The 18,458-nt window shown below is 36.2% G+C and overlaps 1 protein-coding gene across 9 annotated transcripts in view; it reads left to right on the top strand.

Moving 5' to 3' along the window:
- Gk (glycerol kinase) overlaps window positions 1-18,458 on the top strand; it is an 81,171-nt gene that overhangs the window by 33,428 nt on the left and 29,285 nt on the right. For 3 of the 9 annotated variants that reach the window (XM_013360272.4, XM_013360275.4, XM_013360273.4), the window contains exons 5-12: window positions 492-575; window positions 4,013-4,089; window positions 6,116-6,253; window positions 8,355-8,464; window positions 8,884-8,950; window positions 10,062-10,079; window positions 12,035-12,070; window positions 12,666-12,733. In XM_013360272.4, the coding sequence (XP_013215726.1) occupies window positions 492-575; window positions 4,013-4,089; window positions 6,116-6,253; window positions 8,355-8,464; window positions 8,884-8,950; window positions 10,062-10,079; window positions 12,035-12,070; window positions 12,666-12,733 (598 nt within the window). The remainder of the gene's footprint in view (window positions 1-491; window positions 576-4,012; window positions 4,090-6,115; window positions 6,254-8,354; window positions 8,465-8,883; window positions 8,951-10,061; window positions 10,080-12,034; window positions 12,071-12,665; window positions 12,734-18,458) is intronic. The other 6 variants (XM_013360274.4, XM_078035007.1, XM_040272158.2 and 3 more) reach the window with 5 other exon arrangements.

The raw sequence follows: 18,458 nt of genomic DNA, 5'->3' as shown, positions 1-18,458 counted from the left end.
TACCTTACTAGGAAAGTGCTTTCTTGGGGCTATGCTTTCCCAAAGGAACCCTTTTGTGTCTTATAGCAGATGGCCACGACAGATTGTAGTATGCTCCTTAGCATTCCTTTCTAACATCCCTTGGGGATGTACACCCTCATAACATCATGCATTGTTTCAATTCAGTGGTCAATAATCAACTGAGCCACTTTTCTAACTATGATGCATGCATGAGGGCAGGTAGGAAAGAGTCACTTTGAATAAGAAGCAGATATTTACCTGGTCTTCATCCAAATGGAAATACTATTGAACCAGATGTTCAGACTGCCTTTCCTTTTTTCCCCTTCTACTCCATATCTCTTCCTTTTCTACACTCAACATGTGTAGAAAGATTTTCATTCTGATGAACTTGCCCAACTGATCTAAAGTTCCTAAGTGGTCAAAAAGAGTAAATAGACCTTGAACCTGGCCATCTCTAGCATGAACTGCCATTATTTCTCCTAATGCTCCAGCTGCTCCAGTTTCTCCTGGCCCTTCAGTTCCAGTTGCCGTTGTTCCCTCTGGTGCTTCAGTTCCAGCTGCTGGTACTTCCTCAGGTATTGGTGCTCTGGCTATTGCTTATGTCCCAGCCTTCCAACTCAGATGTGTTGGGGGAAATTGACTGCTGCTGCCAGATCTGGATCTGTCTTCTTTTGATTGTTCTCAGAAAGTACTTGCACAAGCACCTTAGTCCTCCAGCTTGGGGTCTTCTCTTTGGCTTTTGATCTCTTATTTTGCAAATCTAATTCTGTTCATCTTAGCTTCTTTAATGAGTTTTCTAATTTTTTTGTTTTTAATTCAATTAATTATGAGCATTTGTGAATTGCTTGGTAGTTATCAACCACTGACACATCTCCTTGGCAATTTTACTAATTCATTCCATGCATTTTAATTGCCTTAAAGTCTTTGGCTATAAAAACCAAGTAAATATTATGACAGCCTTTTGTGAGCATGGAACAATGGAAAGAGAAAGACTTCAGAAACCATCAAGTCTGGTCTCCTTATTTTGTATTTAGGAAATCCAGACCAAGAGGGTAAAAGACTGGTCTAAGTCACAAAGCTATTGGTGACAAAGCCAAACAAAGAACTTGTAGTTCATGATGTCACATGCAGTCTTTGATTCTTTCTGGTGAGGATTAACACGCTGAGCACCACTGTTGTCAGTTATAACTACAAACTTTCATGTGAAGAATAAAAGCCCAGTTACTAGAGTGATCCTTGTTAAGGAACAGTAGAGTCACAGAGCCACTGGGACTCAGGGAGCCATCAAAATATCAGTTTTTTAAGAGATTGAAACCCATCTAATATTATAAAGAACACATCCTATGAAAGAGGTTCTCAAGTTTTAGTAATATATTAGATATCTTGAAATCCTCTTACACAAAAGTACAGAGGTTCAGGTTTTATCTAGGCCTGTAACCAGTATCCTGGTGCATAGGGCCTAAATATGTGATATCAAAGTTTTTCAGGTGGTTTTGGCTTGCTTTCTAAATATGAACCACTGCTATGGAGTCTAGCAGTGTTTTTCAAGATAGGACACTTATTTAGGTCTGGGCCCATTCCCAGACCTACTATCCCAAAATTTCAGGGAATGGGGCCCATCATGAAGCTTCCTGGTGAATGGTATGTCCATTATTAAAATACGAGAAAACACTGGTCTAAGAGGCTTAAGTCCTTAAATAAAGGGGCTAGAGCAATGGCTTTCAAATGTATTGTTCATGTCCTTTTTTTTTAAAGAGAGAGAGGGTGGGGGGAGGGAGAGAATTAAAAAAATTTTTTTTTTTTTTAGTTATCGGCGGACACAACATCTTTGTTTGTATGTGGTGCTGAGGATCGAACCTGGGCCGCACGCATGCCAGATGAGCGCGCTACCACTTGAGCCACATCCCCAGACCCTGTTCATGTCCTTTTGGCAAGAACTATATTTTACATTGTGGTTCAGCAACCCACATAACTAAAACAAAAGTTTCATAATATTTATCTTATCTAGTGCACTGAACTCAGTATTTACCATTCTAATCTATCCTATTTTGTTTTTAAATTAGGCAATCAGACCCACTAAATTGATTTTTAAACTCATACCTCACTGTAGTTTGAAACACTGAGGATTGAGATGTGCCTGTTAATGTTACATATCACAAATTTAAAATTTTTCGAATTCTTCCACTTTACTGTTTTCTATGCTAGTAATACCTGCTAGGGTTGGTTGCCTGAGAGGAAGTTCCACTTTTTTTTCCCACAGTCATACAGTATTTTCACTGTATGTACGTATAAAGTGGATTGCCCTTGTTCCCTGGGCATAAGAGATCTTGCCACCTCTATGATGATATCACTACCATATCGATCGGTATAAAATAATAGAAAACTCCAATTAAGTGAAGTGGGGGAAAAAGGAATTACTTTGCTAATACAACTAGTCATCTAAGGGTAGCATAGTGCTATTAAGTGTTGTTTGATTTCAAATTCAGAGATCCCCCTCAAGTCTGTCTTTTCCCAGATAGCTCCTGATGGGGCACATTGAAATCTCCCTTCATGAGGGTAGCAGGCCTACCTACACCAGACACTGGCATACTTAGCTGGGAAGAGTTGTGCTTGCAGACTTCCTATAACTTTCTCTTGGGCTCTTTGATCACATATTTTCTTCTGAATCAACCCCTGAGATCCAGACCCAATATTGGAGCTAGAGGTAGGGTCAAAGCTCAGGTAAACCAAAAGGCTAAGGGTGAAGGAGACCTGATTTACTAAAGAGAATTTGAGGTACTGGTTCTAGACTTAGGAGGAGTAGATGCTGGGCAGCAAATGCAGATCTCGTCTATAAGCCCTCTATTTTCATAGTCATCTTTTCCCTCTTATTTTCTTGGTTGTGATGAGTCTTTTTCTTGCTGCTTTTTATACCTATGGAAACCATTATTGTATCCTAAAGTCCCCAACTTAAATCTCATGGGAAGTAGCCACTGCCAGAATCAAGCACAGGGCCCTCAAGAGAAATGACAGTTTAAGTAACTAGAAAGAATTGATTAAAATGTACCACAGTTAAGAATGGATTTTAAATGAAGAGAACAAAGTAATATAGTTAAAAGTGAACAAAACTAGACTATAATAACTGTCAGTATTCAAATGTGTAGTGGGTAAGCTTGTATTATCTTCCTTGGAATCCTTTAAATAGAATATAGGCCTTGAGTTTTTTTAGGAGGTCCTAAAAATATTGAGTGACCATTAATAGATTTAGTTAAGCACAAGACTTAAATATGACAAATAAAGCTCATTCGATTGTATTTATTACCTTTCACAATTGTTGTATGTACTATTTAATGCTTTCTCTTCCTCAAGCCTTCTGTCATGAAGCTTTCTACTAGGGGATCAGAAAGTATTTGATAGCTATTTAGTGAAAATAATGTTGACCTCTTAAAATGGCCATTTTTGCCCCTTGCAATCCAGCATAGGGAAAGAATGGTGTCTTTTACATGATTCCATTAACCATTTCAACTGAAAGTTTTTAATGTAAATAAGCATTTCATACACAAGAAACTCAATATTTTGTTCTTTCAATAATAGGATCAGGTTCTCTTTGTCACAGATTGCTACCGAATTTTCTGATAATACACATATTATCCTGGGCTGTGCATTTTACACAGCCGACCAGACTGCCTAGCTCTCAGGTCTTCCTTGCATTCATATATGCTTAGAAAATCCATACTCCAAGCACTTATTTCATTTTTTTTCTATGAAAAGAATAAAAGTAAGAGGCCTAAGGTTTGTATTGTTCTCCTAACTTGGTTTATAATTTAGCATAAAAGCTTTAAATTCTCCTTCATAAATTTATCCTCTCCTAACAATATGCCCATTCATTTCTAATTTTCTAATTTCTGTCTATTAAAAGCTATAGCATTTCAATTGCTTATGTAAACTAATCAGTCTCCTATCCTTGAAAGTGATTTCATTATGAAGTTTTTAATGAAGTTTTTTATATATATTATTGTATTTTGGTCCATAGTGTGGCTTGATCTAAGAACCCAGTCTACTGTTGAAAATCTTTATAAAAGAATTCCAGGAAATAATAACTTTGTCAAGGTAAGAGATCTCTTTAAAAGTATACTATATGAATGTTTGTTTAAAAAAATGTTTGCAGTTTCACTAGAAAGACTATCTGGGCCTTATATCTTTTGGCAAAAAAGATAATTATTTTATACAATTTATAGAATATTTCTTACAGATAACTGAGGCCAGATCAAGTCTTTGCCTTCCTCTCTTTCCTAACCCATAGTAGGTTTGAAAATAATACTCCAATTGAAAGGCTGGAGGGGATTATAATGAGTCTCAGTGGCTTAAGCCATATTGGGTTGCTTTCTGTATTTAAGCCATGTTTTCTGAATTCATCCATATTGCTTCCTGTCTGGATTCAGGGGGAGAAAGTAGAAAATACTCTAGCACTTGGTTGAATACCTTTTCCACTTTCTTCATATGCAGAAGGCTAATAAAAATTGCCTAATTTTCAGTCCTTGTGTTGATCTCTCTCAAGATAAATGAAGGGAGAGAGAATTTTGGGGCAAGACATTTTTCTTAGGAAGGTCAAGATCAAGTTCTTCTAGAATCAAAAGGAAGTTCCCTTTTTTCTGTTTTTTCTTTTTATATCCCCTTTTTTGTTGTCAGTGGGACACTTAAGGCATTTTCTTTTGCTTCTTGGATCCAAAAATAGTGATCAAATCCCATTATTTGCAGTGATCTAGCAAACCATTCCATGCCCCTCTCCCTACCCAATAACTTCAGGCTCCTCCTGAAAAACCCCTTGCCCATTTCCTATTCTATTCTTTTTGTCACTCTGCCTAACCCTCACTCCCACCTGCAGCTTCACTCTGCTTCAAGGGATGCATGTTTTTCTTCTCTACATTGCCATTTAGGCAACTTTTACATTTCTTGCCTTCATCATAAAAATGAGATGTTATATACTATCTCACTTTTGACTTTGTGGAATCTTCCTGGGTCATCCTATGGCATGACCCTTGGTCCTTCAAATCAGATAATAATTTTTCCATAAGTTATTTTCTTCCATTATTTCTGAGCATTGATCCTTTTTCTAGGAAAGCTAGGAAGCCTTGAGTTAAGAACTTTAACTTGTAGGTTGCATTGAAGTAAATTCTTTGGTTTGAGTTTTCTTATGAAACATGAGATAAGAAGGGGAAATGTTATCACTTTCAGCAGTTAGGTGCTAAATGAGAATAGAGATCAAAGGGAAAGATACTTATATTATTTTTAGGTATGAATTTTCTTAACCACTTAACTTTAATCAGCATTTGCAAATAAATTTGATAGTAAATATTCCAACAGAAATAAGAATTAGACCTGATCCATTCTCAAGGAAGATTGATAAACCCATATGTAAACTAATCACTATCCTATCTGTGACTGTGATTTCATTATGAAGTTTAGCCTTTATTTATTACCTCTAGCCTTTTATTCAATTCACATTCCTTCTCTTCACTGTACTTGCTGACTTGAACCAGCTACTTTGTTACACAGAGCAATTCTGTGTCACTTTACTCTGGTGTGGCTTTGAGTTCTATTTTAGTTTCCAGTAATTTTATATTATTATATTATTTGAATATGTGTATGTGTGTATATAAACAAATATATTATTATTAAGTTTCATGTTGGAAAAAATTAAATTTTCCAGCTATAGTCATTTTTATGATTTGATGTAGTTATGATTTAATGTAGTCTCTGTGAATGGGTTAACTATCATTTTTGTGAAATATAAAATAAACTGCAGAGTTTTGGGTTAGGTTCTACATATGATGGTAATGTATTGCAGAAGTTCACATCTACATTGTCAGTATCTAATTATAGGACATCATGTCATTTAATTTTCTCTTTACTTTGCTACGTGGATGTTCTTTGAACTCAAACATAATCACTCTGATCTTTGTTCATGAACGTGCTTCCTGTGCCATGAGATAGGAAAAGTATTTCATTCATAATACAATGGGATTGCCTTTAGAACCAGTGAATATTTTGTGATTTGTTGAGTTCTTTGGTTTGGAGGTTTTATTTAAAACTGTTATAAATTTAATTTTCTGACCGAACTTCATAACTGTTTTAGTCCAAGACAGGCCTTCCACTTAGCACTTACTTCAGTGCAGTGAAACTTCGTTGGCTCCTTGACAATGTGAGAAAAGTTCAAAAGGCTGTTGAAGAAAATAGAGCTCTTTTTGGGACCATTGATTCATGGCTTATTTGGGTATGTTTAAATATAATGTATACGTGGAGGATTTTTTTTCACAACATTTTTAGACTGCCTTGCCTATGTATTTTCTACCACATTTTAAACTTTTAGTTAGCAGCATTCCTGACAAAAACCACTCAAGGCAGCAGAACATTTCAGTCTCCGTTTGAGAGTCATTTTTGTCTACTTTCTCTTTATTTTTTCTTGCCTTATTTCAGTGAAAATGGTGGACAACTATCAAACCATATCTCATATATCTATTATTTTTAGGATAAGTAATTTAGGTATAGCTTTTCTCTTTTTTGCCACTAGCCATTTCTTAAGAAGAAATAGCTATTTAACATGACAAAACACTTAGGGTACTTTTGTCATTCGCTTTCAACATTACACAGATGTCTTTTGTGTAATCAAGCCATAATACGAAGCTAAATCAGAGTGGAAATTTCTGTTAATCTTTTTGCCTATGCTGAACATGGACAAGTAAAACTTAACATTTCAAATATTTCCAACAGGTATCTTAAAAGTACATGTCCTGTGGTGCTTCTCCCTCTCCCTCATTATATTATTTAAAAAAATATTTTATATACCTTTATTTTATTTATTTATTGTTATATGGTGCTGAGGATTGAATCTAGGGCTTCTTATGTGCTAGGCGAGTGCTCTACCACTAAGCCACAACCCCAGCCCTCTCATTATATTATTTTTTTTTAAAGAGAGAGTGAGAGAGGAGAGAGAGTGAGAGAAAGAGAGAATTTTTAATATTTATTTTTTAGTTCTCGGCGGACACAACATCTTTGTTGGTATGTGGTGCTGAGGATCGAACCCGGGCCGCACGCATGCCAGGCGAGTGCGCTATGGCTTGAGCCACATCCCCAGCCCTCATTATATTATTTTTATGATGATTTTTCCAGTATTTCCAAGAGTAATATAGACAATAGTATAATGAACAACTTTAACTGTGAGCCAGGGACAGTGATCATCAACCTGTGGACTATTTGTTTCAAAGATACCCATATATTCTTTTCTTCCTGCAGATAATTTTAATGCAAATCCTAGACATAATATTTTATTTGTAAATATGTAAGGTTAAAAGGGAACTTCAAGGGAATTTTGTCTCAAATCTCACTTGCTGGATCCACAGAGCAGGTCTTTCAGAACCACTTCTAAAAAGAGGTGCCTTCTCCTATACTTGGATGGGGCAAGTTGGGTTTTGCGCTCTGGGCCAGGTGTTTTTCCATGTGTGAGTCATAATTGAATGAGTAGCTCTGACAATGTCTTGAACTAGAGTGAGACAAGAGTAAGAACTGTGAACTGCAGGAGACTAGAGGGAGCACATCTTGGTTTTACCCGGGTAGGATGCCATTTACTCACTTTTGTTCCTTCTTATCTCGTATTGCTTCTGCATAAAGGAAGATAGCATTGCTTCTAGTTCCAGTGGGAGGGTGTTAACATGGAGAGTTTAAAACTCCACTTTCAGAATATGTGCTTGGGTCAGTACAGATACAGCCCAATGCCAATTGTCATAAAAAAGAGAAAAATAAAGCAGCAGTGACATGGGGCTCTCAAAAATCTTCAGGAGGCAGATATTTCTATTTATTTCACCCAGCCAAATTTAACGAGACTCTGAATTTTCCAAAGATAAGATGAAAACAAAACTGATTTTTTAAACCATCAATTAACTGCAGTTGCACTATTACAGTAAGCCATGAGCCACATGAGGCTGTGAATACTTTAAATGCGGTTAGTCTTAATTGAGATATGCTATGAGTATAAAGTACTTAGCCCAAAACAAGAAAGTAAAATGTCTCAGTATCAATTTTTTAATTGATTACATGTTCAAATGATATTTTGGATCCATTGGGCTAAATAAAATCTAGGGTTTTACTAAAATTAATTTCATGTTATTATGTTTTTAATGTGGCTACTAGAAATTTTGCAATTATGTACGTTGTTTCTATTTCATTTCCATTGGACACTGTTGAAAACTAAAAAGCTATATAATGGAGACATTTCTTTCTTTTGTTTTATGTGCTTGGTTGCTGATTGTGGCCATTAACAATGTGTGAATTAAGTAGCAAGTAAGTACAAATTTAACCTGGCTTTTTATCCTGTCTAGAGTTTGACAGGAGGAGTCAATGGAGGCGTCCACTGTACCGATGTAACGAATGCAAGTAGGACAATGCTTTTCAACATTCATTCTTTGGAATGGGATAAAGAGCTCTGCGAGTGAGTTGTGTTTTGTCCCAAGGATAGCTTTCCCAATACTTTACCTATTTATAACCTAAATCACACTATTTTCAGATGTCAGTGAAGCACTAAAATTTAACAGTTGATATTTCAACTACAATATGCCAAGTTTATGTTTTGTGTCTTTTTAAGAGAGGCATGCATGTACAATAAAGAGGCCAAATTAACTATTCTTCATGGATTTGGTCCTTCTAGAAATGTTCTTTGGTTTTGTGTGTGCCCTTAAATTTTTATTGGTTCTATTGCATAAAGTTAGAATATGAATATTCAAGTATATTTTTATTACTCTCTATACTCAAATATATCCATTTTCTAATTTAAATTTTTCTTTGAACATATACATATGTTTCTAGATGTTTATTTAAAATTGTTATATACCCAAACTTACTCTTTTTCAGTTTTTTTGGAATTCCAATGGAAATTCTTCCCAATGTTCGGAGTTCTTCTGAGATCTATGGCCTAATGGTAAAAAAATGAAATAAAATAAATGGAGGAGGGAACTTTGTTTTTTAAAAAACTTTACCATTCAGAATTCAGCAGCCAATATTGTTGTATTATAGTTTGGAGATTTGTGACTTTGCTGTGAAAGTTGGTAGTATGTTAGCTAAGAATTTAGTATTATTTAAATAGTTTATAACTAAAAACATTAGAATTCTTCTTACCAATTGATTTTATATTCATAAACTTTAATTGGCTTTTCTTTGAAAAATATTAGTATTTTTTAAGTATGAACAGTGGTGTGGGAATGTTTGAGCCAGTTTATTCTTTCAATCCAAATAACTGTTTGTAGTTGTGATGTCTGCTTTTAATTTAGAGAAAGACTGTTCACATTTTAATGGTGTTCTTTTTTCTGTTGAATCTCTTTTAATAGCCAAAACATTGTTATATATTATATTCTTAGCTTGAGAAAAATTTATGGAAGAAACTGAAAACAGAGAATCTAATCTTGAATTGGGATGACTAATGAAACTGATATCCATAATGGACATTTTTACTTTTGTTTTCATTGAAACCCAGGGAATAAAAGTAGTTTTAGCAAAAAGTGTGCTTAGCATCATTGAGAGTCTATGATAACAAAGGAGGAATGAAAACCTCTAAGAGGATTGAACTGGTATTTGAGCACAATATCGTGGAATTTATGATAAAACTTAAAAAAATAAGTTTAAGATTAAGTGCAAAAAGATTGTGTAGACATTTCATGAAAAATGTTAGAAATTCCATTTATAGAGTTACTAATCATGGAGTTGAACACTAAGTGCTCTGGACAAAGCTTGAATAAGAATTCTGAACTGTTTCATTTATTATAAAGCTTTAAGGCAACACAGAATTCTTCTTTTCATTTTTTTCTGTTTTTTATTCAACATGGAATTTCTTAAGTTAGACATAGTCACTGCTTATCTATAATAAAAGCACTTTTGTGGTTTCGTAGCTATCACAAACTGGATCAGAGAAAAAGAAACTACTCTTGAGAATTAGTTTCAGAGAATGATTGAAAGAAAACATTTAACTGGCCTAGTTTCCTCTTGCATTTAAAATATTGTGCTTCTGTCCCTTTTTCCCCCCGTGCTGACTATAGAAAATCTCTCATAGCCTGGTGAGTAGGTTGCCCACCAATTATGCTACCCATTCATTTGGAAAAGATACAGTGCATTTCCATTTATATTTAGACAAGTGGAAGTCTATTTACTTAATATATGGATCTAATGTTCATGACCCTCCAAAAATATTATAAGCTTTAGTCAGATTTTAGATTTTTTTAAAAGAGTTTAATTTTGTTTTTTCATTTCTTTAAAAAGTTTTCCATAGACTGAGAGTGATGGTTCTAAAATAAAAGACTTAGGTAGTTTCCTGGAATGAGAGATTCTAATATTATCTGTTACAAAGCACAGTTGTGATGTGCTTTGGACTTTAGCCTAAAGTAGGGAAATTTTGATACAGTTTTTAAATGTCCTGAACATCTATCTTACATGATACTTTAAGCAGACTTTCAGACAAGTTAGTTGGAAATGCACTGTCACTTTTTCTGCATGCTTCATCAGAAGACACTCCCGGGAATCCTCTAAATGCTCCCTACTGTGAAGAAAAAGGAGTGCTTTACATGCCTGAATACACAATAGGTCCTGCTGAGAGTTTGATAATTTGAAAAGTACAAGTGGACTTCTTGTAGTATTTAAATACATCAAGATTTAAATTCTTAGGGGTGTAACTCAGAGGTAAAGCACTTGCCTCACATGCACAAGGCCCTGGGTTCCATTTCTAGCACCACAAAACAAACAAAGAAGACATAAAACCTAGGTTTTCTGTTGATTTAGTTTAAGCCTTTTTATGGAATTTAGGCTTTACTTAGTATCCAGGTTCAGATTCTCAAAGAAATATACAATAAATAAAAGTAGCAGGTCTTGGGGCTGGGGCTGTGGCTCGGCCATAGAGCACTTGCCTAGCATGTGTGAGGCACTGGGTTCAATTCTCAGCACTGCATATAAATAAATAAAATAAAGGTCTATCAACAACTAAGAAAAATATTTTTTAAATAAGTAGTGGGTCTTTAATTTAAACAGAAGGCATGAAAGAAATAGAATAATACCAGATATCCAGAGGGCATTTTTTCCTTGTCATTATAGCTATATGAGGAAGGATTTTATTCTTACCCTCACTTTAACAGATAGGGTGCCCAAAACTCCCAGGATCCAAGAGACTTGCTCACAAATGGCAGAGGAGTGAGTCCAAAGCTTTAATTTGTTCTTCCTGGTACATCATCATTACCTCAAGGATTATGTTTCTTAATCCCCCTAATTCCTTAAAATCAATAAAATGTGCTTTGTATTAGTGGTTTTTTGTTTGTTTTTGGCAATGCTAGGGATGAAACCCAGGGCCCTGCTCATGCTAAGCAAAGGCTTACCACTGAGCTAAACCCCCAGCCATAGTAGATTTTTTAATTAAATTTATAGTATCTACAACCAGCCACTTCAATCTCAGTATTCTTCCTAGAATGTTGGCCATATTGATCAAAATAAAGTCCATTATTCATTTCATAATTTAACTGTTCCTTATCTAAATTTGAAGAATGATGTTTGCTATGAACAAATATCTAATACCTGTATACTCTTGTTTCTTAAGAGCAACTTGAATAGAAAGAAGAGTTGATAAAAATACAGCCTTCCCCCCAAAATATACTCCATGTTGGTTTGATAGCTGTTTAAAGGATATATTAATCATATAATTTTGTAATAAGTTGAGGCATAGAGAGGTTTCAGCAGCCTGCTTGTGCCCTAACACCAACTAACCAGGAATAGAGCCCATGTCTCCCGACTACCAGTCCAGTGTTCCATGTTCATTCTCCAGCACCACGTCTGTTCTCATCGTTCTAGGTATACTTCTAGTATCTGTCTCTGTACTACTCATGTAGTTGAAACACTTGCTTTGTCTTGTCTGCCCACATCCTCTGGCACGTTGCTCTCTCTTTATGTCTATTCCTGTTGCAATAATATTAGCAGAGTCAACAGTTTGTGACTGTTCATAATCCTTTTTTTTTTTTTAAATTTTTATTAGAAAGCTGGGGCCTTGGAAGGTGTGCCAATATCTGGGGTAAGTTTTGTCACCAGACATCTCCCTGATGCTTCTCCTTTCCCACTCTCCTCTGTGTTGTGGTTTTCTTCCTCTATCTTAATCAGTCAGCCTCTCCCTAAACTGGAGAACACCAGTGAGATCACTGTCACAAAATTGGCTAATTTTTGTTCTTTTGTGACAGTGTGAGTCATTGAGAATCTTTTGAAGAAATTAATTTTACCTCTCCCTTCCCATACTTATTATATTGTAGGGTATGGGTATTAACAAATGTGGGGAATGGCCAAATGGAGGACATGCAGGAATCATAGGTAGAATGATAAATAAAAAGAAATTCCGGGGCTGGGGATGTGGCTCAAGCGGTAGCGCGCTCGGGTTCGATCCTCAGCACCACATACCAACAAAGATGTTGTGTCCGCCGAGAAGTAAAAAATAAATATTAAAAATTCTCTCTCTCTCTCTCTCTCTCTCTCTCTCTCTCTCTCTCTCTCTCTCTCTCTCTCTCTCACTCTCTCTTTAAAAAAAAAGAGAAAAAAAAAAGAAATTCTGTCACTCTTTTAAGAAAGAAATTAGTAATGTTGTTTTAGTGTTCTTTATTATCATTTTATACTTTCAGTGTCTGGGGGACCAGTCTGCTGCTTTGGTGGGACAAATGTGTTTCCAAGATGGACAAGCCAAAAACACGTGAGTTTAAGAAACAGACTTAAAAACCATTGTGGTGTGTGTTTGTTTTTCTCCTTTGGTGCTTTACGGAAGAAAAACTTTTTTAAGTTCATCCAGACTGCAAATCAATACCTTATTCTCTCCAATATGAATATGTAGTTTTTAAATTATTCTTATTTATTTTATTTTGTGATAACGAAGATTAAACCAAGGGGTGCTCTACATCTCTAAGTTGCCCAAGCTTGCCTCAAACTTGCTATGCTTCTGTCTCAGCCTCTGAAATTGCTGAAATTAAAGATATGGGCCACTATGCCCAGCAAATGTGTACTTTTTATTTATTTATTTATTCTTTTTACCATTTGTTTTTCTTCGTCTCCTTCAAATAAAATGCATTACACCATATGCAAACACACTGGTGCAGTTTGGAAAGATCTGAGTTTATAGTTTATTACCTTTTTCTCCACAGGAACTAAATTTAGGTTCATAGTATTCTTGTCTTTTTATGGGAAGATTGGTGGGGCAGGAGAGAGGGCTGGGAAGAGGTGAGGTAGAGCCATAAAATAAGGTACAATTTTGAGCATATTACTCGCTACTCAAGTTTTCAATGTAATCATAAGCTCATATTTTTAAGGTTATTTTCCTGGCACTGTGCTTCCCCTACTCCTAATCTAAAGTGTCTTCTATGAAAAGAAGTAGAAAGAATGAAGGAAGTAGAGAAGAGTATTTTTCTCCTAATCTTATCTCCTTACTACTTACCCATGTAGAGTCTGGAACTAGCCTCTTACCCACTTTAGGGTAAGAAAATGGATGCTCAGAGAAAGGTCATAGCCTTGACTTAAAGGCAGAGCCAGATCTCAAGCCCACATCTTCTCAGTCTGGTGCTCTTTCTTTAACACCATTAATTGTATATGAAGGTAATCTTTTAAATTTTAAAGAAAACACTTGTCAATTACATGTATTCATGAACAGAAATAGATATGCTCCAAAGGCTGAAATAATACTGATTATAACACAGGCTCAGCCAATGGCTATTGGGTTATATATAATGTTCCATATATTTAAATGATATTGTATCATTTCATCCATACATATTGTATGATTATCATTTTATGGATTGGGGAACTGAGAATTAAATAAGAGAACTAATTTACACAGCATCACACATTCAATGAGTGTGAAATGTATTATTTGCATCCCAGTCATCTCATTCCTTAGCTGGGGCTCTTACCCTCCATACTTTACTGTCCATGTGTGGAAAATATTTCTATTTACCTAGCAAGAGGCAAAAGACTCTTTATATTTAATGGTTCTCATGATAATTTATTAATTTTTTCATCAGTTTTTACTTCAGTGAATAATGGAATGGCTGGGTGCAGTGGCTCACGCCTATAAACCCATTGACTGGGAAAGCTGAGGCAGGAGGATCACAAGTTCAAAGCCAGCCTCAGCAACTTAGCGAGGCCCTAAGCAACTCAATGAGACCCTGTTACTACTAAAATATAAAAAAAAGGGCTGGGGATGTGGTTCAGTGGTTAAGTGCCCCTGGGTTAAATCCTTGGTATAATAATCATAATCATCATCATCATCATAATAGAATGTCTAACAATTTTAATAAATGTTCTTATAGCCCAGTGGCCAGCAGGGTCATCAGTCCTCACGTAACGAGTATAGCATTATTTATGTGAAAATTTGTTGGGGATGGGGAAATATGAAAATTCTTTGCAGGTCTTGGTAAGGTTACGATCAAGGAGCACTTACGTCAGCTTGAGTAAGGGAACATATTTTCCAAATCCTAGTTTCAGGCAGCTGTTTGAGGAGTCATAGAAAATGAGGATATTTTTGCCTTATTTCCTCCTCTGCCAGGAACACTAATGCTAGTAAATCAGATGCTGTCTCTGTATGTCAAGTGCCTACCATGGTAGATAACACATGGTAGGGACTCAATGAAATAGCCTATTTTTCCTTCTTTATTTCTCTCCCCCTTAAGCATTATCAGCCATATCCTTAAGTGTAATCAGTGAAGTTAAGGAGTGCATGTTTGAGTACCTCTGTTGCTACTACAGGTTGGAGGAGGGAAATAACAAATTGTAAAACCCTAGATTTCATATTTTTTTTCTCTGAGAGAGAGGACACAGATACACAATTATATATCAATCAGAACTTACGTGCTGTAAGAAAATTAGAAGTAATGCTTTTAGATTTCTTTTTCTGTTTTCTTTCCTTGGGGAGTGGGTCAGTAGTAGGGAAGTAAACTAAGGGGCACCTTGCCACCAAGCTGCAGCCAGAGTCCCCCATTTTTTATTTTTAATATTTTAAGGCAAATTCCCACTAAGTTGTTGAGGCTGGTCTTAAACTTTCCATCCTCCTGCCATAGCCTCCTGAGTAGCTAGAATTACAGGCATGCACCACCACATACAGCATACTATTGGGTTTTAAAGCAAGAGAAGAAAAGTCACAAAAGATTATGTTAGGGGCTGGGGATGTGGCTCAAGTGGTAGCACGCTCGCCTGGCATGCGTGCGGCCCGGGTTCGATCCTCAGCACCACATACAAAACAAAGATGTTGTGTCTGCTGAAAACTAAAAAAATAAATATTAAAAAAAATTTAAAAAAAGGTTATGTTAGTAACGAGATGTTTTACAAAATGAGCAATATTGGAGAGTGTAGAAAACATTGAACAACGATAATAGGGAAATTGAAGTCTTAGTTTAGAGAATGTAGAGAACCTTAGAGTAAGGTAGTAGAAAATGGAATTAGGGTCATGTTATGAAGCCCCAAATTTCAAGCCAAGAAGCTTTTTCTTGATACGTAGTGGGAAACTTTTGAAGTGTGTAGAGAAATGGTGGGAACTTTCAGTTAATTATATGGCAGTCCTGGCTTAAAGCAAGGAGAAACAAGAAAAAAGAGACAAAGAGGCCAAGGAAGAAGCCACTATAGTATCCCAGTGATGAGGATATGGACTCACCAGAGGAGGACACAGAAGGAGACTGTAGGTAGATGTGCATAACACTACAGAAATTATGGAGTCTAGGTCCTGGGACAAAGTGGTTAGGCTTAGCCAAAGTAAGGAATAGGTCCATGTAGAAAAATTTCTGTTAGGAGTATTACTGTTTGTGGTACAGGTAGGTAATATATCACAAATACTTAAAAATGTGAAATAAGTTTGATATAAAGGGCTGGGGATATGGCTCAGTGGTAAAGTGCTTGCCTGGCATGCATGAGGTCCTGGGTTCAAATCCCCAAACACCCCCAAAAAAGTTCAATATAAAAGTTGATATTTTTTTAAAATTTCCCCTATAAAGAAGTAATAGGTATAGGTAACATTACCAAGAATAAGTATACAGGTCAAGGAGATATTTAGGACAATTAGGCACCAGAATAGAGAACTCAGAAACATAGAATACAGTATTCATTAGTGTGGAAAACCACAGTAGGGATATTTAAAACTGAGGCATGGTCAGCAATGCAGAGTACTACAAAGAGGTTATGGAGGCTGAGAACTGAAAACAGACCATTTTATGTAGAAATTAGATCTATCTCCAAGAAGGAAGTTTTAGTAGAATGCTCAAGATGGAAGCTAAGTTGTAAATGGTCACAAGAGATGTGAGTAGAGACATGATGGAATGTGTTTTCCAGAAATGCAACCATTTAGGAATAGTGACAGAAGTACAAAGTTTGTGGCGTTCACAGAATTATTGAACATTTTGGGAATTTTGGTTTTATTTTTAAGTTATAATAAGACCACAGAATGTTCCTTTGGAGTCTGAGCAGAGAACAGATGGAAGTTGTAAAATACATGGTAGATAGATGATGGACAGAATGAAGTTCTAAGAGGCTGGAAAAATTAGGGTTGAACAATTAGTTAATCTTTCCCATTCTCAGCAGGGAGAAAATGACAGGCAGCACAGAACTTAATGGAAAGCCCATCACTGATTTAGGGTGGGAGATCAGATTGTGGCTGCTTCTAATTTGTCTTTCAGTTTAGCTGTATTTCCCAATTTTTCTAGAAAGAACATGGATTCTTTGAATATTAAAATACATTTTTCAGGGACTGGGGTTGTGGCTCAGCAGTAGAGTATTTTCCTGGCACATGCAGGGCCCTGAGTTCAATCCTTGGCACCACATAAAAATAAATGGAATAAAGGTATTGTGTCTAACTGAAAGTAAATAATAAATGTTTTTTAAAATTACATTTTTTCAGGAAGACAACCTCCTCTCCCTAGGGACACTGACTAGTATAATACTGTCTTTTACCTCCCTCCCAGCTTTGCTCAAGGCTACTTGCCCTGCCCCTGTGTGCCATCTTCTTTACCTTTGCAGAATTAGAAAAATCAGATATCTTTCTGGGATATTTAAAATGGTACAATGTTGAGACAAGTTATGTAGGCCACATAACTGCTGATAGCTTCACATGTGTTTGATGACTGAGAAGACAGAATAATATAATTTAAGAGGAAATTAATTGCCCGTGTACTGCTTTGAAAGCTACAGTCTAAAGGTAGGTACCAAAAAAATCTCTTCATACATTGATAAAACTTATAATTACTAAGTATATTAATTGAAGAATTCACTTCAACACTTATACACAACTATTCAGTATAAAGAGTGTTTAAGCCACCAGATATGGTCGTGTATGCCTGTAATCCCAGTGGCTCAGGAGCCTGAAGCAGGAGGATTGAAAGTTCAAAGCCAGCCATAGCAATCTATCAAGGCCCTCAGCAATTTAGCAAGACGTTGTCCCAAAATAAAAACGGGCTGGGGATATCGCTTAATAGTTAAGCACCCTGGGTTCAATCCCCAGTAACCCCACCCAATAAAGAAACAAACAGAGTGTTAACTGAAAAAAAATTAAAAATAGGGTGTTTAGCCGGACACTAAATTGGTGGTACCTGCTTTTCCCTTAAAAAGAATGGAATTAGCTAGGCATCGTGGTGCATATCTAATCCCAGCCCCTGGGAGGCAAAGGCAGGAGGATTGCTAGCTCAAAGCTAGCCTCAGTGACAGCGAGGCACTAAGCAACTCAGTGAGACCCTGACTCATTTAAATAATATACAAAATAGAACTGGGATGTGGCTCAGTGGTCAAGTGCCCCTGAGTTCAATCCCGAGTGTCCCCCCCACAGAAAAAATGGTGAAACGAATGCTTGTAATTCTAGCCTCAAACCGCTGAGGCAGGAGGATCACAAGTTTGAGGACAGACTGGGCAGTTTAGCAAGATCCTATTTCAAAATAAGATTATTTTTGAAAGAGTGTGGGTTGTAGCTCATTAGTAGAGCACCTCTGAGTTCAAATCTCAGTACCAGTACCACCTCCCCAAAAAAGAAAAAACACCATGAAATGATAACTAAATTTTATTTTATTTTATTTATTTTTTGTGGTGCTGGAGATTGAACCCAGGACCTTTGCATGCGAGGCAAGCACTTACCAACTGAGCTATATCCCCAGCCCTAAATTTTATTTTTATTAAGAGATTAACTTGGAATATACAATATAGCCTTTAAGCAATTTGGCAAGAAAAAGGTACAGCTATTTATGTGTTTTCACTTGTAAATGTATTTATTTATTTATTTTTAGTTGTAGTTGGACACAATGCCTTTATTTAATTAATTAATTTATTTTTATGTGGTGCTGAGTTCGAACCCAGGGCCTCGCAGGTGTGAGGCTACAGCTGTACTGCTGAGCCACAACCCCAGCCCCCTGTAAATGTATTACCTATATCTGGTGTTATTTGGCAAGTGTCTTTACAAA

Source organism: Ictidomys tridecemlineatus, chromosome X (assembly GCF_052094955.1).
Source record: "Ictidomys tridecemlineatus isolate mIctTri1 chromosome X, mIctTri1.hap1, whole genome shotgun sequence".
Taxonomy (NCBI): domain Eukaryota; kingdom Metazoa; phylum Chordata; class Mammalia; order Rodentia; family Sciuridae; genus Ictidomys; species Ictidomys tridecemlineatus.
The sequence above is the reverse complement of the archived record's forward strand: the minus strand, read 5'-3'. Positions and strand labels throughout refer to the sequence as shown.